This window comes from Balaenoptera ricei, chromosome 6 (genome assembly GCF_028023285.1).
Source record: "Balaenoptera ricei isolate mBalRic1 chromosome 6, mBalRic1.hap2, whole genome shotgun sequence".
Classification (NCBI taxonomy): Eukaryota; Metazoa; Chordata; class Mammalia; order Artiodactyla; family Balaenopteridae; genus Balaenoptera; species Balaenoptera ricei.
Genome location: NC_082644.1, coordinates 10,851,757 through 10,879,287, shown reverse-complemented (window position 1 = coordinate 10,879,287; position 27,531 = coordinate 10,851,757). Strand labels below are relative to the sequence as shown.

At 49.5% G+C, this 27,531-nt stretch overlaps 1 protein-coding gene across 6 annotated transcripts in view; it reads right to left on the bottom strand.

Moving 5' to 3' along the window:
• Positions 1-2,833: 2,833 nt before the first annotated feature.
• Positions 2,834-27,531, bottom strand: part of ZNF395 (zinc finger protein 395) — a 40,069-nt gene continuing 15,371 nt past the window's right edge. For 5 of the 6 annotated variants that reach the window (XM_059926828.1, XM_059926832.1, XM_059926831.1 and 2 more), the window contains 10 exons: positions 19,006-19,252; positions 17,423-17,655; positions 16,039-16,146; positions 14,919-15,028; positions 10,463-10,698; positions 9,913-10,013; positions 8,923-9,202; positions 7,485-7,577; positions 6,516-6,619; positions 2,834-6,289 (listed from right to left, as the gene is read on the bottom strand). In XM_059926828.1, coding sequence (XP_059782811.1) covers positions 6,178-6,289; positions 6,516-6,619; positions 7,485-7,577; positions 8,923-9,202; positions 9,913-10,013; positions 10,463-10,698; positions 14,919-15,028; positions 16,039-16,146; positions 17,423-17,655; positions 19,006-19,252 — 1,624 coding nt within the window. In that variant the 3' untranslated portion in view covers positions 2,834-6,177. The remainder of the gene's footprint in view (positions 6,290-6,515; positions 6,620-7,484; positions 7,578-8,922; positions 9,203-9,912; positions 10,014-10,462; positions 10,699-14,918; positions 15,029-16,038; positions 16,147-17,422; positions 17,656-19,005; positions 19,253-27,531) is intronic. The other variant, XM_059926833.1, reaches the window with a different exon arrangement.

Here is a 27,531-nt window from a genome sequence, read left to right as displayed (position 1 = left end):
TTCTCCATTAAACTTCTACTGAGCAAATGGTTAGCAAATTGGTTGGCTGGTTTTTTTTTCTTAAAAAGTGAGCATTTTTATTCCTGAAGAGCCTTTAGTGAGAATAAAAACAGGGACAAAGAGGGACTTCCCTGGTGGTCCAGTGGTTAAGACTCCGCGCTCCCAATGCAGGGGGCTGGGTTTTGATCCCTGATGGGGGAATTAGACCCCGCATGCATGCCACAACTCACACCTGGTACAGCCAAAATAAATAAATAAATATTTTTTTTAAAAAAAGAAAAGACAAAATGTTTAAATCCAGAAATTACCCAGGAATATGATCCAAAATGCAAAGGGGGGGAGGGGTGGGGGGAGGGGTGGGAGGCTGGGATTAGCAGATGCAAACTATTATATATAGGATGGATAAACAAGGTCCTACTATATAGCACAGGGAAATACACTCAGTATCCTGTGACAAAGCATAATGGAAACGAATATGAAAAAAAATATATATATATATGTATAACTGGATCACCCCGCTGCACAGCAGAAACTGGTTGGCTGTTTTTTTTGTTGTCGTTTTTTATAAATGTGTTTATTTTTTATTTTATTTATTTATTTTTGGCTGCATTGGGTCTTCGTTGCTGCGCACGGGCTTTCTCTAGTTGTGGTGTGCGGGCTTCTCATTGAGGTGGCTTCTCTTGTTGAGGAGCATGGACTCTAGGTGTGCGGGCTTCAGTAGTTGTGGCATGCAGGCTCAGCAGTTGTGGTGCATGGGCTTCGTTGCTCGGAGGTATGTGGGATCTCCCCGTACCAGGGCTCGAACCACAGTCCCCTGCGTTGGCAGGCGGATTCTTAACCACTGCGCCACCTGGGAGGCCCTGGTTGGCTGTTTTTAAGTGAAGTAAGTGAGAAGCACAGACGCCGGACACACGGTCAGAGCTGCCTCTCCTGGGAGGCAGAGGCAAAAAGAGAGAGGCTCTGCTTTATGTAAAGTGTGACGGGCGAGATACATGAGCAGAAACGCCGCGACTGTGCTGGGTCCCCAGATGCAAGCCCACAGCTGCGTGATTGGACCGGGCAGGATGGCGGGGGCCAGGTTTTTGGGCACCACCCCCAGTTTCTGACTCACTAGAAATTTGCATTTTTAACAAGTTCCAGGTGATGTAGAGCCTGCGGGTTTGGGACCCCCGGATTGGGTCGCAATTAACACGAAACATGTTACGATGTGTAATCAGTTCAGCCAAGAAACCTCGGGTCCACCCAAACGGAGTGCCTGCAGAGAGTCAAACATCTACAGAAGTAGACGGGGCCGTGGGAAATCAGTAAGGGAGGGAGGATAAGGCTCTCTGTTGGGGAACTGGGGGGCCCTCGTGAGCGATTACTGGATCCCAGTGAGAACTGTAGCTCCCTCTAGCGGTCAGTAGGGAAACAGCCACTCACTGTGCAGGGCAGTAAAGGGCGGCGAGATTCAAATACCCCAACTCCTCTCCTCTGTCCCTTCCAACTCCAGCCTGTTGTCTCCAGTTGGTCAAACCCAACTGGAAGCCAGAAAGTTAGGGAGTCCTCAGATGCAGCCACAAAGGTAGGCCTGGGAGGGCCCAGGGCCGCAATCGGACAATGTCCAGCCCAAAGGCAGTAAACTGATTTAAAGGAGGGATGGGGGAAGGGGGTCAAACTGCAACAGAGCAATGATTCTATTGGGGCTTTCTTAGAGAAGTGGGGCAAGGACAAGGGAAGGGGGAGAAAGGAGCCCTCTGTTCTACCCCAAGGTGAGGAAAAGGCCAAGGACAACCTCCTCCGCAGGCTGCTGAGCTTGACGGACTTCGGCGGTAATCTAGTCCCTGGGTCTTCTCCAAGTGGCCTCACCCTCCCCACTGGGTGCTGTTAGGGGGCCCTAGAACCCCCTCCCAGAGATGCCTCACCGTCCCAGAAACGCCTCCAATTTCGTAAAGCAGTCCCTGAGCTACCAGAACGAGACATAGCTTTCTGCACCAGCTCCCCTCCCACCCACGCCAGCTCTGAACCAGCTACGTGGGCCATCATAGGACACGGAACCCATGAATTCAGGGAGCAGCCCATGTCACTCCCTAGCGTCAGAGCTCACTCCATAAGCCGAATGTGACTCATTTTCTCCTTAGTCTCTTGCCCACTCCCCAACAAACTCAGGTACACAGCCAGGAACATCTCCCTGTTGTCAATACAAGCAGGAGAGAAAATGGTTACTTCCTAAAGCAAGAAAGTAACTGACATAGAAAGTCAAAGAATAGTGGTTGCTTTTATGCGGAAGAGAGGAGTGGCACTTTGCTTGAGGTACAAAGGCAATTTCTGGAATGCTGGCAGTGATCTGTTTCTTGAATGACTGGTAGATACTTTGGTGTTTGCTTTGTGATAAATCATTAAACTGTAAAAATAAAAATTGGAGACCAAAAAGAAAAAAAAAAAAAGAAAATGGTTACTTCCTAGATTATAATCCTAGTGCCATTATTTCCCAGATGATGACTTTGGTCAAGTTTTGTAACCTCTGGGCCTCACTCTCCTCATCTGTAAAATAGGAATGATGAAAAGAAGAAAATAAATTAAATTAAATTAATAAAATAAATTTTAAAAATAAAAAATTTTTAAAGTAAAATAAAATAAAATAAAAACGGGACTGACAATAGTAACTCTTTAGTGGGTTATTCAGGTAATCCATGTAAGCAATTGGCTGGGTCCCTGATAATGTTGCCTGTTGTTATTATAAGCAAATGAGTGTGTATGCTTCGCCCCCAGGGCTATCACTTGTTTAACACCAAGGACAATGATATCTTATCCTTTGTAGGGGGAGAGGGCAAAGGGACAGGCACACATTAAATCAGACAATGTACCATTTTATTCCTTATAAAATATATTTCATATTGTTGCTGTAAAAACATTACATTTCACATTTTTAAAAAAATTTTTTGACAGTAAAAATAATACTTGGAAGACAGCTGGGGGAAAACGCGCCAATAAGACAAGTTCACAGATGGGATTTGTCTCCCTCTTCTCCTTTTTTTTTTTTATTTGCCCCTGGTAAAGTCAGAATCTGGGAGGACCAGAAAGTAACAGGACAGATTTCTTCAAACAAATCAGAGTTTCCACATCCAAATTCATTACGTCCTCCAAGAAGTCGAGCCGCGGGCCGACTGCAACAATGAGGACGTCGCTCAGAATGCCTCCTGAAATTACACAATTGCTTTCACAGCCGGCTTAGGAGTCAGATCATTAAATCCAAGCCATTTTACTAGCACGTTGGTCCTTATGCTTTGCACCTGTGACCTCATTTGCCCACAGCTACTATTCGCCGGTCTCTCTCTGCACTGAATGCACAAGCACGTGTGCAGATTTGGTATCATTAAGGCTGTTCAGAGCAGGCACCACAGACTCCAAAGGTACTTCCAGAAATATTCTGAATAAGGGAAACGTCCCTGGAATAGAGAGTTTCCCAAGACACTGCTTTTGCCGATCCGTCCTGTTAGTTTCCAGTGCGCACCTGTGGCCTCTTACCTCCTATCAGATTCTGCCGCCCGGGTGGGCCGGGAAGGAGGGAGAGATACAGAGATGAAGAAAACAGGCGTGATAGCGGGATCAGTTCACAAACCCCCACCCCCACCCCCGAGAAGAGACGAATGGGACAACCCCAGGACAGACCACACGTCAAGAACCAACACGATAGCCACAGATGGGGCAGCGGGAGGAGGGCGGCCAGAGGAGGCCACCGCCTCCAGAAAGGAGGCAGGAGCGAATGCTGACGGGGAAAGCCGCACCAGAACATTATAGAAAAAAAGACCTCAGTTTTTAAATTGTTGCATCAATTTCTTCTCTCTTCCTTTTCTGCCCTGTGCACCAGTGACATAAGAAGCCTGCCTTACTTAGACAAAATCTTTATATCCAGTTATATCTACACGGTCCAAACTGAGGGGGAAATTAAAACAGCTTTTCTAAAGGCGAGACCCAGCAAGAGCTCTGATTAAGAAGGGAAGGGAAGAGGCTGCTGGGCTGAGCCTCCCCCCACGCCCATCTCAGAAGCCCCTTCCCCCCTCGGGGAGGACCTGCAGATACACGGGTGGGAAGTGAGGCGTCAGCACAGCAACACCCTGCATTAGCTTTTAATCAGGGAGCTTGAAGGGGCAGCAGGAAGAACCCAGGGCACCTCTTGCTGGCCTGGTTTCAAGCTTTACCAAGGGACAGAATTCCACATAACATTTTTCTTTTTTTGACTAAATGATAAAAATATACCCCATCACCACCAAAAACACTCATGCATAAGAGTGTCTTTCCCTTCTGTCACCAAACCCAGGTCACTATCACCCTTCACAACATCACAGCCCTATTCTCATGTTTGCAACACTCGGAAACCTGCACGTTTGCAGGTGTGTCTCGGACTGAAAGGCATCTGCACGGTTCCTGCTTCAGCAGCCAGATGATCCCACCTGGACCAGGAGGACAGCCTCGCTCACAGCCAAGGGCTGGACGCCGCTGTGCAGGCCCCAGAGGGGTGGCCTGGTGGGATTCCCTGAGCCCCTGACATCTGGGACGCAGGCCCTGAGGAGTCCCCAGACCAGTCCCGCTCAGAAGAAAGGTGAGGCTTCCAGACAAAAACACGCCCTCCCCTCAGCCCAGCTCACCCAGCCTTGATCCATCACTGGCTGGCACGGCGCGGAACCCCCCTCTTCTCCCTCAACAAGAAGAGCTTGGCTTATTTACCTCCCAAGCATCGCAATCCGGGCTCCCCTCCGTTCCTGAGGTCTCCAGAAGCGCCAGCAGCTGCTAAATCAACCCTGGTGCCCCTCACGTGACCTCCTCAGGATCCTAACTTCCTGCGTCCTGCCGGCAGGCAGAAACGGCGCTCAGCAGGTATCTGGGAAGGTGACACTGTATCCAAGTGCCCCTCCCCATCACACTGACTGGACCAACCAGAAGTCTCCTGCGCTGACTGAAGAGTCCGGTCCTACTTGTCACCTCAGGAAGGAGACCAGATGGTCCCCAAAGGGGCAGGCGAGCCAGTGGACCCTTTGGGGACCACTCAACACCCTCTCACAATGGGGGAAGCTGCCACCTACCTTTCAGTCTGTTCTCTCCGCCAGCCCAGCCCTGCGGCCTTGGAGGGACATGGGAAAATCCCTGGTGAAACCAGAGACAAAGAGGAACCTACCTCAGGGCAGGGTCTCTCAGCCAAACAAAAGGAATCTTTACTCAGAAAGAGGCTTCTGAATACACCGTAACAGAAAACAAAGTGTTTCCGGGGTGTCTTCCAGAGCTGGGGGGAGTTGATTCACTCGGGGAACAGGGGACAACTCTCACAAATACTATACCCTCTGGTCTCTCCTCAAGGAAAGAGGAAAGAGTGATCAAGGTAGTGTTGAACTGCCACACCGCACAACGTGAATTCGTTTGAGCCTTTTGGCTCAGTTATTTGGGGACAGTCTTTACAAACCTACGAGGAGTCTGGGCTTGGAGAAGAAGCCATACAATATCTGTTGGGCTGCAACTCAGCGTCAGGGAGGCCAGATTCAAACAGTCGTCACCAGGAAAATGGTTTTCCTTCGACTTCCACGGAAGCTGACTGGTGAGGACGAGGTCTCCCTTCTCCCAGGTTCGGGCGGAGAAGAGGGCCGGCTGCACCTTACAAAGCCCCCAGATTCCCCCCACTCTCCCACCCCAGCCTCGGCAGGTCCTGCTCTCTGAGTCATCAGCCAGAAATTTCTTTCTTTCTTCCTTTTTTTTTTTTTTTTTTTAAAGAAAAGTAAATCCATCTTGCTCACCGTCCCTTCTGGAAGAGTGGAGAAAGCAGAGAATTCACCACCTCAGCAGGAAACAGAATGAGCTGTTCCTTCTTTCCATACGTACAAACTAATCCCCTAGGGAGGCGGGCTGGGGGGAGGGGAGCGGAATCAGTTCTTTGGTCTCTGGTTCGCTGCAGAATACCCTTGGTCAGTTTTGGCTCTCTTCTATTTTAGAGGGGAAAAAAATATTTTTGTGGGTTTTTTTTTTTGTTTTTTTTGTTTTTTTTGAATAAAACGTTCCCGCGAGGGAGGGAAAAACGTTTTAAGTATTAAACCTTAGCCAATAGAGCCCAAACTCCCAATGTCCACGCTTTAGCTTTTAGGTCCCTGCTGAGGGCTTAGGACGCGGCTGCCTCTGTCCTCTGGCCGTCGGGCAGGGCTGCGGGACAGTTCAGTCCAGGAAGCGCTGGCAGGCCTTCTTCCAGCGGCAGGCTGTGCACCACTGGTCCCGGTGCTCGATGCCGTACACCTTGCGGCACTTCTTAGCCTCCCCGCGGGCTTTCCTGCGAGACGGAGCAACGAGGGGACGGTCACGCGCTGGCCGGAGCGCGGCCGGGCCCGAGGCTGAGCCAGAAGCGGTGGCGGGAAGGGGTGGGAGCCACCGGGACCAGAGGACCAGCTGCCTCCCCACCCCCCGCACCCAGGGTGGTTCCCTGGGACTGACCCTGTGGATGAGGGTCGGGCGGGGACCGAAGCCAGAAGGGAGGCCACGGGAGCACACGGTCTCACCTGGTGCTGCTCTGGGCCCGGGGTGAAGAAGTGACAATCAGGTGAGATTTCATGGCGGGTGGAGGCTGCTGGGGCTCGCTGAAGCTGAGCGACCGGCTCCGGACCTGGGCACGGCGGGGGGTGGGGGTGAAGGGCCGTGAGCACGAGGGTGGATGTGCAAGGAGAGAAGCCCATCCCAAGGGACAGCCGGCCACACCCGCCTTGTGCCAGGAGGCCTTCTCTGGAAGGACATTCCGGGCAGAGGTGAGCAGGGACCAGCTAGGGAGGGGAGGCGGAGAGGGAGGAGCTGGCCTGGAAAGCCACACTCCCGCTGGGAGTAGGGAGCCACTTGGCCTGGCCACCTTGCGGACTGCTCCCTGCAGATGTGGATGGAGCCACCATATGTGGGACAAAAGGAGGGACGGCCCTGCCTCAATGGCACCTCCAAGGCACGTGGGTTTTACAACGTGTGATGCCTTCCTGCAGGAGATGTTTCAGACTGGAACCCACCAAGCGTGGTTCAAAAGGACTTCCGATGTATTTTAGTTCAGAGGCGAGCCACCTAAGGCGCTGGTCCCCAGTGGCCTGGGGACCTCTGATCCACCCGCACAGCCCACCTACAAGCTCCTCTCTCCTTTCCCACCCGCCCTCTTCCTCTCCAGCTTTCCCGCCTTCTCTCCCTTCTCCTCTCAGCATTAAAACCTCACCAAGCACGCACAGATGCTCACGGCTAAATAAGGCACGGACCCCGCCTGGCCCCGTGATCTTCTTGGCAATCAACTTGCTTGATCTGCGTGCTCCTCTGCAGGTGCGCCCCTCCCACCTTCTACAGGAGCCTGTGACCCGCTGGGGGTGGAGGGGGGGGCGAGCTGGGGGGCGAGGGCACACAAGACCTTCGAGAAGCTGGGGTACAGGAGGCGTGCGCGGGGAGGCAGCCTCCAGCACCGGGTCCCTGGAAGTGCTGATGGGCTCAGAGCTGGGCACACTCACCGGAGAGAGGGAGGAGGCTGTAGAGGGGGCAGCGGCCCAGCTAATACTGGTGTAGATGTGCGGTGACACGGGGATCTGGAAGGACGGCAGGGCCTGCCGGAGATCAGAGAGCGTCAGCCTGGGCCGCAGCTCAGGAAGCCTTCGGGGCCCAGCCCTCCCCCCGTGACCTCACGGTCTGCAGCAGCAGGTGCACCTCGGACCAGGAAATTCTGGGACACCCCGACATGCTCTTCCAAAGAGAAACAGGAGAGTACCGACTCCGTGGAGTCGCCTGAGTCTCAGGCTCCAATCTTTTTTTGGAGCCCTCCTCTCAGAGCTGGTGCACATGCCAGCCTCATGACTTAATCATCTCCGCGGATTAACTTCTTGGCTGGATCACCCACCAAGAACATGCTCGAGGCAGTTTCCCCCAAGAAGTCCAAAAGCCTTCCGAGTGGGAGCTTCTGGGGCTGCGCTAAGGGTCTGGCGTCCCCAGGCAACCGCGTGGAAGCGGCACATCCAGGTTGAGGGTTGTTTGTAAAAACACCAGCCGCCCTCTCTAGGCCCCATCTCACAGAGTTGGCCGGCTGCCCGAAGGGCCACCTGAGGTTGGCCCAACATGAAATAGCTAAGCAGCCACTCATTCTAATGAGCAGGAGAGATGCCTCGATCTGTAAAGGCTTCCTGATGGGAAACACTGCTTTTTAATTACAAACTTGCAGATCAGCCTAGAGTCGGATAAAACCAAGCTGTAGGCATACAAGGATTTTAAGAAAAACCGACACGTGGCAAGCAGGGTGTTCAGTACCTGCGACGTGCAGTAAAGACCATCCTAATGCCACTCCCTCCGTGACAGCTTTACCAACCCCACAGGCATAGTAGCTTGGTCTTTCCTGTCCCCACAACAATTTCTTATGCCTCCAGTAAGATACTTTGATTACTTATTATAATTAACCATAGTTACCCATTCATTTCTCTCTCCAGCTAAAGCACACACTTCACAAGGTCAGGAACTATGTCTTATTCTATCCGTAAAGCTTAGCCCGAGGCTTAGTAGGTATTCAAAAAACTCAGTGCCAGGTTGTTTCTTAACACAATTCTAGGAACTGGGGATTTGCTTTGGGAAACCCAACTACACTATTCTATCCCCTTTTATAGCCAGCGATGTACCAATTCCCCAGCCCAAATCCATCAGCCTGGTTACCCAGGGATTCATCCAGATTTCTCATAACCGCTCATGACGGCCACTGAGGTAGAACTCTGGAATCCCCGTATTTATCGAGCGTGAAGTCATTTTTCTTTTCTTCTTTGTATAAGTCAGAGATTAGTGATGCAGCCAAAGGACTCGGCCTTCAGCCGGGGTGGCCAGCGGCCCGTGATCAGGCTGCCCAGTGACAGTCGGACGCTGAATGTCCTCACGGCCACCAGACTGAGCTCCCAGCAGGTCCCCACCCTGTACCTGGTATGCATGGTCGGCCTGAATGTGCCAGAAGGAGCCAGGAGCTGACTTGCTGAGAGCACCGGAGGGCAGGTAGGACTCCAGGCCAGGGTGATCTGGGCCTGAGGACTGGGCTTTGGGAGGAGGCGGAGGGAGAATGGCAAGGGGCGGGCTGGTCAGGCTGGGGCTGGGAGCCGGGTCGGCGGCGGGGCCGCCAGCGGCAGCAGCTTCCTCCTTCGTCTGCACCTCTGTGTAGTAGAAATCCTCCTCCCGCTTGAACTGGCCGGAGTCCACGCTGTCCCTGCGCGGGAGGGAGACGCACTGATGACCAGGGACACGCTGCCTCGGCCCAAACACAGGGGAGAGTGAGGCGCGAGGGGAGCACTTGCCCGGGGCCACCTGGCAAGTCTGGGAAGAAGGCGAGCAGGACACCCGGCAGCCCTGCTCCTGACGTGGGCTCGCAGGGGATTCCATGCTGGCCCGTCAACGGGAACTGTTTTCCCCATCACCGAAGGCTTCTCCTCCCGCAAGACCTGACTCTGATCTCCGCCCCGGGTCCTCTCCGGGCCCCACCCACTCGCGGTCGCTCTCCTTCAGGGAAAGGGCTCTGAGTCAGTTTCCTTGGCCGTAAGCTGCCCCAGCTCCAGGGAGTCAGTGCAAAGGGAGCCCTGGCTTCCCGAGGGGCAGCTACAAGCTCCCACCAATCGCCCTCTATCTGTCCAGAACTGAAACACCTTCCTTCCTACGGTGAGGTGAGAAGACACAACGGCCAAGGTGGAGAGAGCTCCCCTCCCATCAACAGCATCAACATCCACTACTGCAGGAGGGGTCTCCTTCCCGGCAAAGATCTCTTTCCAAGGGGCTGTTTTGCAGGGCACAAGGCCGGGGACAGGTGGCGTCCTCAGCCGGCCAGTTTCTCAGAGGCATTCGGGACTGCGGGTCTCGGGGAATCGGCAGGTGGAGGAAGCCTGAACGGCACCCTCGGCAGAGGGGCCCTGGGCTCGTACCTACCCCAGGTGGAGGGCTTTGACGTGGCGCTTGATGCCCACGATGGAGCGCAGGACTTTGCCGCAGTTGGGCCACAGGCACTTGTACATCACCTTCACCGAGTTCTGGGGGAAAGGAAGACGTGGTAAGGGGGACGTGTCCTCCCCTTCAGCCCCCTCCCAGCCTCACCCAGTGGGGGCTTTAGCTGCCTTCGAACAGGACCCAGCAGAAGGCCGAGGAAAGGGTTTCCCAGGGACCAAAGACACTGACAAGCAGGGGCACAGAGCCTGGACTCGGCAGCTGGTCCCGGGGGCCGGCATTGGCGCCTGGGGTGGGGAGGGTTGGCAGGGAGGAAGGAAGGCCTGCCGGAGGCCTCTGCAGGAGAGCAGGAACGAAGGCAGGGTTGGGGCAGAGGTGAGAAGGCCAAGGACGTGGCATTGGAGAGGAGATGCAGGCTCCTGGGAATGCCAGGAGGGAAGCGAAGCGGCAAAGAAAAGCTGAAACGGGATGGAGCCTGAGAAGGCCCAGGACCCGGGGCCCGTCCACGGCTGAGCTCCCCACGCACGCCGCGTACCTTTCTTTTGCGGGGAGCTGGTTCATCCAACAGGAAAGCATCCGGGTCGGTCTCGAATCCATTATCAGTCTGGGGAGAGCCAAAGGCGTCCCCCAAATACTTGGGGCTGGCCTGGGGGTGGGGGGGCGAGGGGGTGGAGACGCCGCTGCTCCCGCTCCAGTGCCCGCTGGTGGTGCTGCTGCCGCTGTCCGACACGTCGCCGCTCTCCTTCCACGGGTCACAGGCCGCGCGGGAAGCTGGGCAGAGACAAGACAGGATGCTCAGGGGCCTGTCCCTGGGTCCACTCTGGATTCCGCACGGACAGCCCAGGGCAGAGGCCAGGAAACTCTAGTCTGGAGTCTGGGTTCTCGCATCTAATTCCTGGCTCTGGCTTGCCTGGCTTTGCCACTCCAAGGGGGGAAAACAAAAAGACAAAAAAATGTCGCCCCGCCCCCAACAAGCCCCTCCCCTTTCTGAGCGTCAGTAAAAATGAGGAGTGGGTCCATTCATCGCAGCGCTGTCTGTGGGTGGCCCTGCTCCGCTGTAGTGGACACTTCCTGGCAACAGCCACGCTGATAATCTGACCGCCGGACACACGCTGCAACTGCATTTTGTGTGCAGGTGTCCCCCACTTTTCGAAAGTTTGCTTTACACCATTTCCGTTTGATGAAAGACCCACAGTCGGCCCTCCGAATCTGCAGTTTCCGCATCCAAGAATTCAACCAACCGTGGATTGAAAATATTCGGGAAGAAAAAATTCCAGAAAGTTCCCCAAAGCAAAACTTGAATTTGCCACACACACCAATTAAACATTTAAACAGCAACATTTAAAAGGCATTTACATTGTATTTACAACTATCTACATTGTACGCAGCATTTACATTGTTTTAGGTATTAAACGTAATCTAGAGGTGATTTAAAGTATACAGGAGGATATGCGTAGGTTACATGCAAGTACTATGCCATTTTATACAAGGGACTTGAGCATCTATGGATTTTGGTATCTGCACGGGTCCTGGACCAATCCCCCACAAATACCAAGTGACAACCGTACATTAGTACCTGTTCTCATTAACTAAAAGAAATCTAAGGAGGGTTTTCACTTTATGAAAAAAGGTGAAAATAGCGTTCGATGTTGGTTTTGCAGCGAGCTGTGACAGAGGCAGCACGCGCCCCAAGCAGTAGGAGTGGCCCCGCTGAGCTCCTTTCTGGGAACCACACTCAGCGCCTCAGCACCTAGCCACCACAGCTTTGAACTGTGTCTGTGAGCATCCGTGCTTTATCTCGATTTATTCTGTGCATCTGTTAGCAAGATGTGTCCTAAGGTAATTGCTTCGCTTTATACCATTTCAGCTTTCATCGAAACGTTCTACTTTCAGATAGCAGGGGTAACCTGTATTATTAATGGAAAGATAACCTAATTAAAATGTACTTGTCACTTTAAAGGCAGGGGGAGAGCGGGGAGAGGGGAGGGGCAGAGCCTCTCCTGCCTCCCTCCCAAGCACAGACAAGCGGGCTGGGTACCACTTGGGAAGCTTTCCCTGCAGCAGAGTAGGAATGGAGAGGCCAGGTTAAGGGCTTGTTAACCAGGCTTTCCTGAAAAATGCCTGTTTGATCATTTAAACCCAGGCAAGTACATCAAAACCGGCGTGTGAAAAGAAACCATCCAGCCAGCTCTCGCAGCTGTCAGGAGGTGTAGCCTTTACCAGAGCTAGCTGTGGCCCAGGTGGCTCCTCTTTTATCCACAGGCAACACGCTTAGAGAAGGAAAGACGAGCTCTGAGAGCAGTTCAGACTCATCACAAGATGACAGGAGGCCCACACAGCCGACGTGGCCTAAACCCGCTGCCCTGCTCCCAGCAATGCGTCTCAACAGGAAGGTCACAGGTGAGACATGTCAAATTTTCAGTTTTTAAGCTGCCTTTCTTCGGGCTGCTTTAGGCCCGACCCAGATTCTTCCATGCCGACACCATAAATCCATATTTATTTTTACTATAGGAGAATCTGAAATTTTGACATGTGGAAATAGCAAGAAAAGGGGGGAACACTGTGACACACGCAGGTATGGTGGCCTTGTCCCCAAAAGCCCCAACTCCCAACATGGGCAGCATTCCACAGAGCCTCCTTACCCTGGATTCCAAGACGGTCTACCACATCCCCTGTGGCAGGATAAACATCCCACTGCTTTTCTCTCATCCTCCTCCATATTCCAAACCCCTTCTAGGCTAATCTAGACACCCAGCATTTCGTGTTTCCAATGCAGGCTCTCCTTACTTAAGTCTCACACGCTAGGAAAAGCCCACCCAAACAGAAGTGGACAGATGAACTCTGCTCTTCCTAAGTGTCACTGTCAAGTCTCAAAGCAATGACTTCCTGGAAACCAAAGAGTTTACGACATCTACACATGGGGCTAAAAATAGGGTAGCCCTTCAGGAAAGATCTCAGGAGCTGCCAGCAGGTCAACGGTTCGCACACGTCCACTCAAGAAACCTATCAGGGAGAGAAGGGCAAGGGAGCGGAAGTGCTACATCTAGCATCAGGACAGGAGAAGAGAGCAGGTCAAACGGCAGGCCCGCCCTACAATACAGCAGCCTTCCACCGAGGAACCATTCAAGTGGCTCAACAATGACACTGGCAAATTGGCACACAAGGAAAAATACGAAACAAAGCAAAAAGTGAATCTCATAAATTAACCTATACCTTGTAAGAGGAACATAAATCACTCTACCTTAGGTCGTAAGATTTTCTAGGGCAGGGTCAACAGAGCATGAAAGCAAAGTGCTCCCCTGCAAACGCATGGTGAACGTCTAAGAAATCCTTGTGATTCCCTCTGCTCTCTACACGCCCACGCAGAGCCATCCTAACAGTACGGAGACCAGAGGGAATGGGTGGATTCTGCACAAAGAGTATCCACGATTAGAGCAAGGTTCTGGTTGTTGTAGAGACCTCACCTTGCAGAATACATCAACGTAATTAGCTGCCAAGGGGGCCTTATTTCTCCACCGACTTCAGCGTAAGATCAGAAATATATTGGAACTTCCCTGGTGGTCCAGTGGTTCAGACTCCACAGTCCCAATGCAGGGGGCCCAGGTTCGATCCCTGGTCAGGGAACTAGATCCCACATGCCACAACTAAAGATCCTGCGAGCTGCAAATAAGACCTGGGGCAGCCAAATCAATCAATCAATCCACAAATTTTTTTTTTTTAAAGATACTGTAATGGGAAAAAAAGTCTTTAATAGACAATGAAAAATGTTTATCAAAGTGGACTTAAGATGTCATGGCATATTATCAGTTAAGATACATATATGCTGGTGTTGGGATGTGTGTGTGAACATATGTAGATGGATTATACACAAACACACACACACACAACCTAATGGGAATTGCAGTCAACGATTTTCTTTCCCTTTATGACACTTTCCTGGATCTTCTTCCTGTTGACCAACCTCCTGCATCTCCTAAACTCGTAGAGTTTCCTAAGAACTTAAAATTGACTCCTTTCCTCCCTGCGTTGCCTGTGTGGCCCCCAGGTGCTCACAGAGCAGGTGTGCGATGCTTTGCCTCACAACTGGTACCATCAGACTGCAACAGCTTCCTCTAGCAGCCTAGCCATTGATGACAGGCCTTGGGTGAAACAAGTAAGTCTGCCTTATCACCCCCTTAAATTGATTTTCTATGTAGGGAGATTACTTATGAGGGATGCTTATAAAGGCCACTTTCCTCCTGGTATGTGTTCAGAGCTGACTCCGTATTTTCCTATAAGCTTTTAAGGAGCTTGCAATTCAGTTAGAGCTCACCAATGAAAAAGTTATTCCCTGGGAGTAAGTTAGGCCAGCCTGATGACAAGTTTCAAAAAAAACCCCTTCAGGTTCACTACCAGTCTTATCAAGCTACTAATATCCAGCAACCCTCCTTCCTCCCATATTACTCGTGATGTATTTTGGGGGTTGTGCTAGAATTTTCTTTTAATTTATAAATTTGCTGTGAAGTCTTACTATCGATTTGTATTACTCAATTAGATTTATTTTAGACTTCAGCTCATTTGTTCCACACTAATTTACAAGGCTGAATCAGGCACTTGTAACGGGGGAGTGAATCGGCTGAGGCCACTAGGGGACCATTTGGTAAGTTTCTACCTTTAGAACTCAATGTTCCTCCACTGGCCACGTTCAGCCCCACAAGTGCCTCGCTAGCTTACTCCCATTGAAGAACTTACTCAAGTGGCCAGTGTGGCTCAGTCCCGTGCTCAATCATCTTCACAATGCACCAGGAAGCTTCTCCCCAGAGGAGGAAACTGAGGAAAAAGAATGGAAGCGGCTAACTCCGTGTCACTCAGCCACTCTGGGATGCCAGGGAGAAGAGACTCCAGAAACCCTGCTGCCAAGCCAGCGACTTAGGCAATTAGCTGCCCAAAGCAGAAGAGGTCGGTCGTGGGCCTCTGCCACGCCCAGAACCCACCCGGGCCCCATTCCTCACCAGAGAAGTTGGTCTCGACCCCAGGAGGACTCTGCACCACAGGGCTGCAGGACAGGGACGTCAGCACCATGGCTGCCATCATCTCGTCCATTTCCACTGCATCCGACTTCCTGGATTCAGACAGGTGAGAGCCAAAGGTTACTTCCCGACACAGCTGGCCATGGGAGCATCTTACATTCCTAGACTGTCCCCTCCACGCCTTGACTCCAATCAGTCAGTGTGTGCTCAAGTAATATCGTTAAATAAAGCATGCAGACCTCTCCTCATTCTTCATGAAAAATACTCAGTTCTGAGCTACACTGATAATATCAGTCAATGCCCGCAGAAGCAGGCTGGTCCCCATCCCACTGCTGACACCCGGAGGCAGTTCCACTCTCCCTTGAATTCCCTTCCTAACTCTTAAGTCTGCAGCTTAAAATCAAGAATTTTATTTGGGGGAAAGGAAAATGAGTCCAAGCAATGAAATAAAGCATGGGCGTAAAAGACGGCCAGCTAGAATTCAAAATCACCAAAATTACCTTCCTTTCCTCGTTTTATATTTAAATTTAAGAGGGAGCAATTACACTAACCAATTCCTTCCCCTCCCCCCAAGATTAATGATGAGGTATTGTGATAGCTTCTGAATGTGAACAGAACCTGGTACGTAAGCCAATGATCAAAAAACCCAGAAATGCTAAAATAAATCTTCCAGTGTAAATCTCAATGCTTTATACAGCAGAGTTCTATAAAATTTTACACATAATTTTTTTAATCCATATAAAGTTACATTATTTGGAAATAAAATTAAAGCTATCTATAAGTTAATGCTAAAGTATGAAAAGTCAGTCTGAAATAAATTTCTAGGTGGCTCCTCTATTTCAAAGGACTGTATTATACAATTCATTCTTTACAATTCAGATCCACTAAAATATACGACTGGGCTTGAAGCAGCTAAATGAAAACTAGTAATGTATTAAATGTGTCAGCATCCCCCTTTTTATATGATTATTTGTATTTTTATTTCCACAGAATAGAAAGACAAATTCTTTGCCAGTATTCCATTGAACTGACAATCACAAATGTTGTTGCTCTGGTCTGGTCTCAAGACACGGGGTGTACTGTCAGTAACAGTAATACTCACAGACAAACACAGATGGGGCGGGGGGCAGGGCTCAACTGCTTACACATCCTGTATACGAGAATCTCATTGGCAGGGGCTTCCCTGGTGGCGCAGTGGTTAAGAATCCACCTGCCAATGCAGGGGACACCGGTTCGAGCCCTGGTCCGGGAAGATCCCACATGCCGCGGAGCAACTAAGCCCGTGCGCCACAACTACTGAGCCTGAGCTCTAGAGCCCGCGAGCCACAACTACTGAGCCTGCGTGCCACAACTACTGAAGCCCGCATGCCTAGAGCCCGTGCTCCGCAACAAGAGAAGCCACTGCAATAAGAAGCCCGCGCACCGCAACAGAGTAGCGCCTGCTCGCTGCAACTAGAGAAAGCCCGCATGCAGCAACAAAGACCCAACACAGCGAAAAATAATAAATAAAAATAAGTAAATTTATTAAAAAAAAAAAAAAAGAATCTCATTGGCAGATTTTCTTTTTTAATCTTAAAATATCAATGTGCATAAAGTATATAACATAGAAATTAGAATATACATATTCTCAGGGAAAAAAATCATGCCATAAAATTCTAAAGCAGGGACTTCCCTGGGGGGTCCAGTGGTTAAGACTGCGCTTCCACTGCAGGGGGCGCGGGTTCAATCCCTTGTCGGGAGCTAAGATCCTGCATACTGTGCGGTGTGGCCAGAAAAGTAAAAATAATTTTTTAAAAAAATTCTAAAGCAAAGTAAGCATTCTTCATTCAACGTCAATAGTTTTAAATATCCAGCCAGGGGTCTGCAGTCTCCAGACTGAGCCTTCCACCTGTTTTAGCCCGGCTCACAAGCTAAGAATGGCTTAACAATTTTTAAATGGTTTTAAAAATCGAAAGAAGAATATTCCTTCTTGACATGACACATGGAAATGACATGAAATTGAAATCTGAGTGTCCGTAAGTAAGGTTTTATTGGGGCACAACACGCCCGCCTGTTTACATACTATCTGTGGCTGATTTCACGTGACCACAGCCAAGCAGAGCAGCTGTGACAGAGACCATTTGGCCCACAAAGCCTACGTTATTTACTCTCTGGCCCATTCTGAACACGTTTGCTGACTCCTGATCTAAGCCATTTTTTCTCTCTCATCATGAAAAACTAAGACCTAATTTTAGTTTGAGCATGAAACGGGAAAAAAATAGCCCTTAGCCAGACAAAGCTATATCACCCATAATAGAGTTACAGGGAAGAAAAGACGCCCTTCTGGGTCTTTTCAAAAGGATGCCCTCTCACTGTATCCCATTTGTCCAATATCTTGACAACTAGACACCTGGTAGTTCCACATCCCTTCCCCAACACACGGCATCCCAAAACCCCATACCTCACCACCCATGTGTCTTTCAGAGCCCAGGTTCTGTCACACAAACCTCTTTGGGACATCAATGTTCCTGGAGACAGGCCTGTAGGCTGGCGCCTGGGTTCCCTGCTCGGGAGGTGGCGCCTGGGGGATGGGGCTCTGTAGCTCGGCCAGCCACACCTCCTCCGCTTTGCAGCAGATTTGTAACTTCTGGTCCAACAGCCAGACAGTCACCTTATCCTCTGCCCAACTATGCCGCTCCACCAGTCCTGTACACTCTTGACCCCCGTACCACACACAAACCTGGGGAGAGAAAAACAGCAAACAGTGGTCAGTACTTGGGAGTTCTCACTCCATATGTCCCAAGTTCTGGGAGCCAGGAGCCGTATGCCACAAACTGCATGCTCTGACTCATCTTTAATTCACGCAGATGCTCCCAGGTACCTGCTTCCCACCTGAACACCCAGACTAGCTACAGTGGATTGGTTCTTCCCAAAACAAATCCTTATAAATTCTCCAGATGGAGAGAGCAAATGTGTCAGTTTCTGGGATTTTTTTTTTTTTAACTTGGAGTCTATATGCAATTAAAGTTGTTATCATCTTAAAATAGACTGTTATAACTATGGGATGTTTTCTGTAAGCCTCATGGTAACCACAAAGAAAAAACCTCTAGGGGATACACAAAAGATAAATCAATGCACAGGACTCCAAAAAAAAAAAAATCAACAAATCACCAAAAAAAAGACAGCAAGAGAAGAAGAAAGAAACAAAGGAATTACAAACCAGTCAGAAAACAGTTAACAAGATAGCAATACCAAGTCCTTACCTATCACTAATTACTTTAAATGTAAACGGATTAAATTCTCAAATCAAACAAATTTGGAATCTGTGTCCCTCCTACTGATTTCTTGCCCTGACTAGCCTCTGAAGTCCTATATATCTGCTGGTCCCCAACTATTGCCTTGAATTGCTCACACCCTGCATTTTTCCCTTCAGAGAATCCTGAGTCTACCTGGGAGCAAGATGGTAGTGGTGAAGAAGTAGGCTGACTGCTTTCAAGGGTGCCTAGCAGTTGCCAGGTGGCCTCACCTCATGGGAAGAGATGTCTGGACGACACAAGCCTTGAAACAGAGGCAGAAAGCAGAGCCTCTATTATCAGCTCTTGAGAAGGCAATGAAAGAGAAGCCCATGCATCTGGATCTAGTGACAATATCAGGCACAGGTGATGCCTGAGCCCTGCCACAGGGGAGGAAACACTGGAAAAGGGACTCCAAATGGCATTCTAACTAAACAAACACCTTCATCTCTTGAAAATATCTAAAGGTAATTCAAAGATGCAATCTTATCTGTCTCCTGTAAGTCTGAGATTCTTTCCCTTGTTTTTGTAAAGTTGCAAACTGAGACAGATTAAGAGAAACAGCTCTGGCCATGCTTTGAACTGAGGTTCTGAACAGGCCTGAGCCCAGAACTGTCGTGGAGGAGCCCTGGGTCTGCTCATTCCCTTGGGAAGCCTGCTGCTCAAGGGCTCATATGGCTGCAGGGGAAAGGTCTATGCTAAAGCCAGTGCCCAGAGAGTTTCACTCAGGGCACCACTGGGCCGCCAGACGCAAGCCTGGGGAGATCGGACATTTGTCCACTCGGGGATCAACCTACCTTCTGCCCGGGCTGAAAGGCCACCTGCTGGAGGCCTGTGGTGCCTGGAGCCTTGAGGAGTTCCTTGGGCTGCTCCTGGCAGGACGTGTCCTTAGAGGCAAGGAAGGGCTGGGGAGCCGCCCCCTCAAGCAGCTCTGCCTGAGGCTCCAAGGGTGGGGCAGCCCCGGGTGGCCCCAACACCCGGGCGCCCAGGAGGGACCTCTTGCCAAGGCGCCGGGACAGAACGCTGGCCATGCCGCTGCCTTTCCTGGGAGGCAAAGGGGACACAGAGTCCTTTATCCCGTATCTGCAGGCATCAGGAAGCCATACACACAGCCGGAACCCGTGAGCGTCCGTTAAAAAGGATGAAACACTTTCAAGTAACTTTTACAACTTTTTTCTTTTTACAAAAGTAATACCTGTTACTAGTAGGACATTTAGAATATACTGATAAGCACAAAGAAAAACAAATCCCTCAAGAAGCAGCCTCCCAGAGATACCCATGTTTCCTATACAGCATTCCAAGCTTTCTTCTACACATAGATTTTTTTTTAATAAATTTATTTATTTTATGTATTTATTTTTGGCTGCATTGGGTCTTCTTTGCTGTGCGCGGGCTTTCTCTAGTTGCGGCGAGCGGGGGCTACTCTTTGTTGCGGTGCGCGGGCTTCTCACTGCGGTGGCTTCTCTTGTTGTGGAGCACGGGCTCTAGGCATGTGGGCTTCAGAAGTTGCGGCACATGGGCTCAGTAGTTGTGGCTCACGGGCTCTAGAGTGCAGGCTCAGTAGTTGTGGCGCACAGGCTTAGTTGCTCCGCGGCATGTGGGATCTTCCCGGACCAGGGCTTGAACCCGTGTCCCCTGCATTGGCAGGCAGATTCTTAACCACTGGGCCACCAGGGAAGTCCTCTACACATAGATTTATATATTTCTATTTCTACAAAAATGGGATCATGGTTTGGTAAACTGAATTTACACTTATCCTGTGTGGGTTATACTGCATCACTAAATGTTATTCTACAATCTCACTTTTATAAGTCACACAGTGCTTTCTTAGGCAGATGCATCACTGCCAATTTAACAAATTCCTTATTCTTCTTCCTGAGGGCTGTACCCAGGGTTGTGTTGCTGAAACTGCTCTGCCCGCAGGGAGCATCTGAGCACACACACCAACGTCCGCTTCCCAGGTCAGGATGCTATTACCACAGCACTAAGTCAGAGCGGGAGGGGGTCTGTCAGACACTCAGATTCTCAAGCTCAGCTGGCTTCAAAGTTGCCAACAGCCACAGAAGTGAGCCGTGCTAACTATCCTTGTTTTCCACTTGAGGGAACTCATGTGCGGAGCTTAAGCCACTTATTCCTGGCGGTACAGGTAGTTGGTGTCAGGGCCTGAACGGGATCTGGTCTCCTGACTCCAAACCCAGGTCTTCTCAGCGCCTCCCAGCTGCCTGCACCCTGCCCCCGACAGGCTCCGGGCTTAGGCCACTCGAGCATTCAGGGCTGATGGAAACCAGGACCACAGCCCTGACGTGGACCAAGGAGAACCGTTCCAGGCCTCTGCACGGTCACCCCACGAAGGGCAGGAGCTGCTCTGGAAACCGCACACATCATCTCTGCGTGCTCAGAGCCATCAGCTCGCCCCCACGTATACTACTCCAGGAAGCAGGGCACTGGGGGGCGCTGTCTTCTGCATTTTATAGGGAAGCAGAGCTAGGAAGGAGACAACACCGGAAGGCTTGGTGTGATGCTCCTTTAGTCAAAATCCTCCTGCCTGAGAGGCAGGGTTCTAACCAGCCGACACTCTATAAGCCCCAGGGCGGCGGCGGCGGCGGCGGGGGGGGGGGGGGGGCGGGGGACACCCCTTGACCTTCAGGTGCCTACACCATTCCAGAAAAGAGGAAGTCAATCTCATGGGACCTCAGAGATTCAAAACAGTCAACGAGCTTGCTCTTGGGAAATCCCAGCCCGGATCCACAGCCTCCCTGCTAAGCGCTTAGGATGCAGGGAAAACACGGTAGGTCTGCCTCCGGCCGCGCTGTGGACCCCGCTCAGAGCCTGTTTCCTCATCCGTAAGTCACAATGCTAATACTCCCCTTATCGACCTTCAAGGAGCAATGAGAACGTTCCAGTAGAAGCCCTCTGGACACAGGCTTCTAAATAATTCTGTATTAGACTAACCTTTCATGCTCTTAAAAAGATGATGCATAATCCCTTTTCCCCCCATTAGGTAAGAAGATGTAACCCCCAGGTTATTTGGACAGCTCACCTCTTAACACCTCATTTATGTGTAGACACGGTATCCATACCTAACACTGAAGAGCATTTCCTATGTGCTAGACTCTAAGTGTGGTACTGGCATTCTCTCATTCCACAGGTACCATTAGCGGCCATCCTTATTCTGTTCTCAAAAAAACAAAGACCCAGAGAGATGAAAAGACTTGACCAAGGTCAGGGTAAAAGGTCAAATCAGGGCCCCTCAGGACCTACTGACTTCAAAGTCTGTGTTTTTTTTTAGGACGACACCACGCTCCCCCTCCTCTTTCCAAATACCCTCTGCCTGGGGCCCATGACCTATGGCCTCTACTTCCCTATTCTCACCTCCTTGGACTCCACTGACTTCCATCTCTGCTGTCCACGTCGTGACCTGGGTCACAAGGCACTGCCCAGCACCAGAGGGTCAAGCTTTGTGCTCACAACCCCAGGCATACCCTCCTTCCTGGTTCCCCCTCCCGGTCCTCAGGTTACTGGTTGCCCTTCTCAGCAGCTTCATTCCCACCAGCTCCTCTCCAAGAACTGACTTTCACTGGTCACCCAACAACAGGTCAGAACTTTGCAGTCCCTTCACCCCCAGAAACCAGAATCCCTCGCATCCGCACAGGGCTCGAGGGGTGGATCGCTACCAGGGGGCACAGCTGCTCCCACGCCTGCTGGGTCTGCTGGCGGAAGGGGAAGACTCAGACCTGGCACCCTGCGAACTCACGCTGCCCCTTCTCCAGAGCGCTCGTGGCTCCTCAGCCATCCTGCGGCTCATTCCCTCCGGGTACCCTAGCACACTCCGAATCTCTGCTGCCCCAGGTCCTCTGTTCCCTCTTAACTCACCTCTCCAGTCAGTATTTAGCCGAGGAACTGATTTGTACAGAGCATATCCCCCGGTGCTGTGGCAGGTGTAAAATACTAGGATTTTCACGGACTCAATACCAACACCATTTCCCTACCTGGAATGCCCATCAGGCTAACTCCACCCCTGTCTATTCAGCTTGGCATTCCCAGAGACTGTTCCAGCGGCCTTTCTCCTCCCTCCCACCCCTCTGCCCCTGGCCGCAGCCACGCCAGGAGAAAACTGCACCACAGCTATGGGTTCAAACTTTCTTTGAATAGTTCCATAAACCTTCTTTACTTTTCACCCTTGTCCAGAAGTACCTCGGGGCTTCGTTTGGGTCCCATGCCATCTTCACGTCTCCCGATTCCTGGCCTCCTTCCCAACCATCCCAGGAAAGTATGCTCAGCAAACATCTCCACAATAGCAAAACGTGAAGGGTAAAAATAAGCTTAAAAGATAAGAATAAAGTCGCAAATATAGAGGAAAAGGGTTTGGCACATTTTTATCAGTGTTTTACTCAGAGCTTCAAGGGCTAGAATCAGAGAGTATGGTATCGCCACCATGAACTCCCTAGAAAGCAAAGAGATAAGAAAAAGGTCAAAATCACAGCATCCTACAGAGTTCCTCTCTAGGTGTCTGGTGACTTTATATTTAGTAACACTCTATTGGAAAGCTTTACTATGTATGTCATCAAAAGGAATAAAAACGTAAGGAGTAAATTCTTTACCACTATCAAAAAAAAATGTCCAAGCTAATTTGGTGCTAATTTGCGTTTAAAAACTCAGTCACCTACCACCATCCTCGAAGCCTCAAGCCAGAAACAAGAACCTCTAACCCTCAGTTTAATGTCGCTGAGCTAGAAGTGAAGCCACAGTGCCACTTAGAGACATCAGATGGCAGCATCCATCCAGAGAAAGAAACAATCCTGCTCTTGACCCAAAAAAAAAAAAAAAAGAAAGAAAGAAAAAAACACAGTGGCCACCCCCACTTTCCACAGCAGGAAGTTTGAGGTTTCTACCACTGAAAATGAAGAAAGGGTAGTATTTCCAAAATTCCTGGGCTTCCAGACGGAGCCTGAAATATTTGGCTAACAGACTCTGACGATGTTTTTGTTAAGTCTTTTTTTTTTTTTAAATGTAAAGAACGCTTTTTACTTGGTTTGTGAAGCTGCACCTTCCAAAGCCTGCTGGATTTGCACAGTTGGTGAACCTGCCCACTTCCGGCTTCTTCCCACATGCGTTCTCTGGCCTTTCACCTTTAACTGGCCTGAATTCCACCCTGAAATACCTTTTATTATTTATTTATAGTGCGCCCAAATCTTAATTTTTAAAAGCAGAAGAGAAAGAAGGAAGGGAAACTGCCTTTATTAAATGCCTAATAGCACCAGCTTTCGCAAATTGTACCTAATTTAATCCTCAGAGCGACTTAAGATAAACATACGGTCTTTTATTTCTGATGAGGAAACTGAGCCACTGAGAGGTTAGGTTGCCAAGGCTACACAACCAGGAAAGGCAGCCACTAGGGACTGAACTCATGTCTATCTGGTGTCAATGTCAAATACCATTATTCCAATAGGTGTGAGATCTCTCAAAATAAAACACTCAAGTTGCTTTTCATCTACGTGGTATTTTTTTCCCCTATGTCAGTGAACCTCTACAGGAAAAAAAAAAAAAAAGCAGAAGCAAAACAAACAAACAAAAAACCAGCTCCCAATCCTGCAAGTCTCCTTGTGAGCATTTTCTTTCCTTGAAAACCCATTCTCCATTTGCATCCTAGCCTCCCACCTACAAAATAAAGGTCAATGCTTTCCTCCAACCTTGTTCAGCAGTCCAGGTCACTGTTAATCATTGAGCGGTTTGGGAAGGCCTTTATACACAATATTGCCCTCTGAGAGGGTGCAGAGAAATAATGTGATCAATCCCAAAAGTTAAGGGAAATCTTAGCCAAATTTACACTGCGGATTGATAGCATGGAAGTGAAAAAACATGAATCTAGACTAAATGTAGGCTGGGCAGGATGGCCAGGTTTGTTGATCAGCATTACATTAGGAACATGGCTCAACAGATAACACCATCCCTCAAGTCCTTCGGGGATTCGGAAGTGAATTCAAGCACCTACAGAGGTCTGCCATGCAGGCAGGAAGAGGATCCAGGGTAATCTGGACTCTAGAGGGACTTTCCAGGATGGTCTGTTACTTTATACCTTAGCTCGAGGGTCCCAACCCCCTCCCAGCATGTTTCTACCAATGTAACCACCGCTTCCTTCAAATCTTTCTTCCCTGATCTCTACTTTCAACTCACCCCCCTATTGGTTTCTTTCTTGGGAGCTATTGATGGTCCATAATAACCAGCCAGCCCCTAACTTGCCATATGGTTCTGGTACTGCAAAGAGAAATCAAGAAACATCTATTTCAGGGTAACAATAACAGTGTTTCAACACATAGTCAAATCCAGCTTTACAATGTTACATTTTCGACTTACTGAAGTCCTTGACCAAAACATAAACTCAAGCTAAAAAAGACTTCCTGGCTGATGTACAGTTTTAAGAAATCCCGAGTCCTCTTTGCTTCTCACCACACCACTGTCACCCACAGGGAGGGGTTGGCTACCCGAGAAGATGTATTTTGGTCCATGTAAAAGGGGTTAGCCCTTTTCCAGGCTCAGCAAACATCTTCTGATGCGCTAATAGCCCTTAATGAGGACATCTGCCATCAGTTAAATAACTGGGACAGACAGAATAGGAAAACAAACCCTCTCTGTGGTTCTAAGTTGCAAATTGCCATTTGACATGTCACTGTTGCCAGACAATCCAAGGTCTCAGCACATCCATGTGTGTGTGCGCGCACGCGCATGTGCCCACGCTCAACAGGCGCTCTCTCCTACCTCCTGTGGCAACAGGCCATGACGTCACCGAGTAGCACTTCCAGGACACAGGTCATAAAGTCAAACTGATTACACAACTACTGGGGTTTTTGGCGATGGGTTTTTTTTTTGTCGTTAAGGAGGGTGAAGTTTGGAGTAAGACTCCCATTTGCCGAAGCATGGGTGCTTTGCTGCCTCTCTAATGAACAATTTAGGGACCAAGGTGCCGGGCATTACTCCTCTTCCAAGAGTTTCAGGTTCTCCACTAACCCTCAGCTTTCTACTCTATGATCTCCCCTGGTAACCACTGCACAGAAAATTGATTTGAGTTTTGGGTTCTTTGGCTAATATTTTGCATATCATTCTTAATCTTTTATCAGAAAGTTGCTAATGTTTTCTTTTTAATTTTATTTATTTACTTATGTCTGCGTTGGGTCTCCGTTGCTGTGTGCGGGCTTCCTCTAGTTGTGGCACGTGGCTTTCTCATTGCAGTGGCTTCTTTTGTTGCGGAGCACGGGCTCTAGGCCCACGGGCTTCAGTAGTTGTGGCACGTGGGCTCAGTAGTTGTGGCGCACAGGCTTAGTTGTTCCACGGCATGTGGGATCTTCTCGGACCAGGGCTCGAATCCGTGTCCCCTGCATTGGCGGGCGGATTCTTAACCACTGCGCCACCAGGGAAGTCCCTAATGTTTTCTTTTAAATCTGTAAAGTTTTAACTTAATTTCTTTTTTCAATGTGACATTCTAAGCTCATGCAAAGGTCAAAATGTTGCAGCACACCACATCTTTTATTTTATAACAGAATTCAGTGGAGAATAGGACAAATCATTTGTCCAAAACAATTCATTTTTCAGCAATTCTTGGCCAGGGGCGATCTCTGTTGAGAGACGCCATGTGCATCCACAGCATATTGATGACTATATGCAAATACGTCTGTGGTCCTTGCCATCTGAACCTTGGCAGAAAGATGTAAGTTGTCATACTCCACCATCACCGCCCAAATGCTGCCTGGTAGTTTCTTAAGCCTTATTTTCTTCTGGGGTGACTTCTCCAGAAAAAGTAAAAAAAAAAATTCACTTCACTGAGCATATATTGACCGTTTCTTCCCAGAGGATTTTCTTCCCAGCCTGGCTTTGGACAGAAAAACCTCCAAGGGTAGCCAAGGGCCTGCACTAAAACATCTAGGTCTCTCAAGTTATACATCAGGTCCTGTTACACCATTTTTTAAATGTGTGGTATGCATTTTAGGTTTTCATGATATGAGCTTAAGATCACAGCACTGAGCATATTAGTAATTGATTCAATACCAAGATTTCTAAATCAGCTGTTCAGAGAATGACCATTTGGATTCTCAGGTCATTCTAATTGTTGTCTTCTTCTGAAGGTTTTTGGGTTTTTAAAAATATTTATTTATGTATTTATTCGGCTGTGCCGGGTCTTAGTTGCAACACACAGGATCTTCGTTGCCACGTGCAGGATCTTTAGTTGTGGCACGTCTGAAGGTTTTTAAAAACTGGATTACACTGCCTCAATGTATAATAGTTTAGACTACCGGTAAAATTAAAATTAGACGATCAGGATTGGCAGGGATCTTAAAGGTTGCCCATCCCCCATTCGGGGCTGGATCCTCTCCACAGCACTTCCTATAACTGAGTGTCCAGCCTTCCCATCACTGAGTACTAGACGTAACAGAAAAATGGAAGGAGAAAATAAGGGCCCCAAATAGCCATGCTATTTTCATATCCCAGCAGATGGGCCACAGAAATAGGTCACCTGATCTGGTTACACTGAATTTTCTCCAGCAAATAACAAATGACCCTGATCAACAAATACTTTTGTTGGTCTGACTGCACAACAGCCATTCAATCAAGTAAAAGAGACCATTCTGTTTGCACTGCCGGCAGGGAAGGAAAGCATTTTCACAGTTCAGCCCAGAACTATACTTCCCCTTCCTTCACACCTAGCTCCCCATTTGCTTTCAAAACCACCAGTGCCCTTTATTCATTGCTCTGTTGTGCATACACTACTCTGTATGAAACAAGACAATTCTTAGCACAACACTGGGCACACAGGGCTCAGTGATCTGTAACTACTTCTATTAGTTCCGACGGACTGCATCTCCCTTAGACGGCAAGCCCTTGCTTATCCCATCAAATTTATGATTTTGAAGAGATGCTATTCCCATAGGTGAGGAGAGCCCAGATTTAAAAAATAATGTGTTGGGCTTCCCTGGTGGCGCAGTGGTTGAGAATCTGCCTGCCAATGCAGGAGACACGGGTTCGAGCCCTGGTCTGGGAAGATCCCACATGCCGCGGAGCAACTAGGCCCGTGAGCCACAACTACTGAGCCTGCGCGTCTGGAGCCTGTGCCCCACAACAAGAGAGGCCGCGTTAGTGAAAGGCCCGCGCACCGCGATGAAGAGTGGCCCCCGCTTGCCGCAACTAGAGAAAGCCCTCGCACGAAACGAAGACCCAACACAGCCAAAAATGAAATAAAATAAATAAATAAAAAATCCCTCTACTTTAAAAAAAATAAAAAATGTGTTGTAAGAAATAAGACCTGCTGCTCGTCCAAAAATGAAGAACAGTCA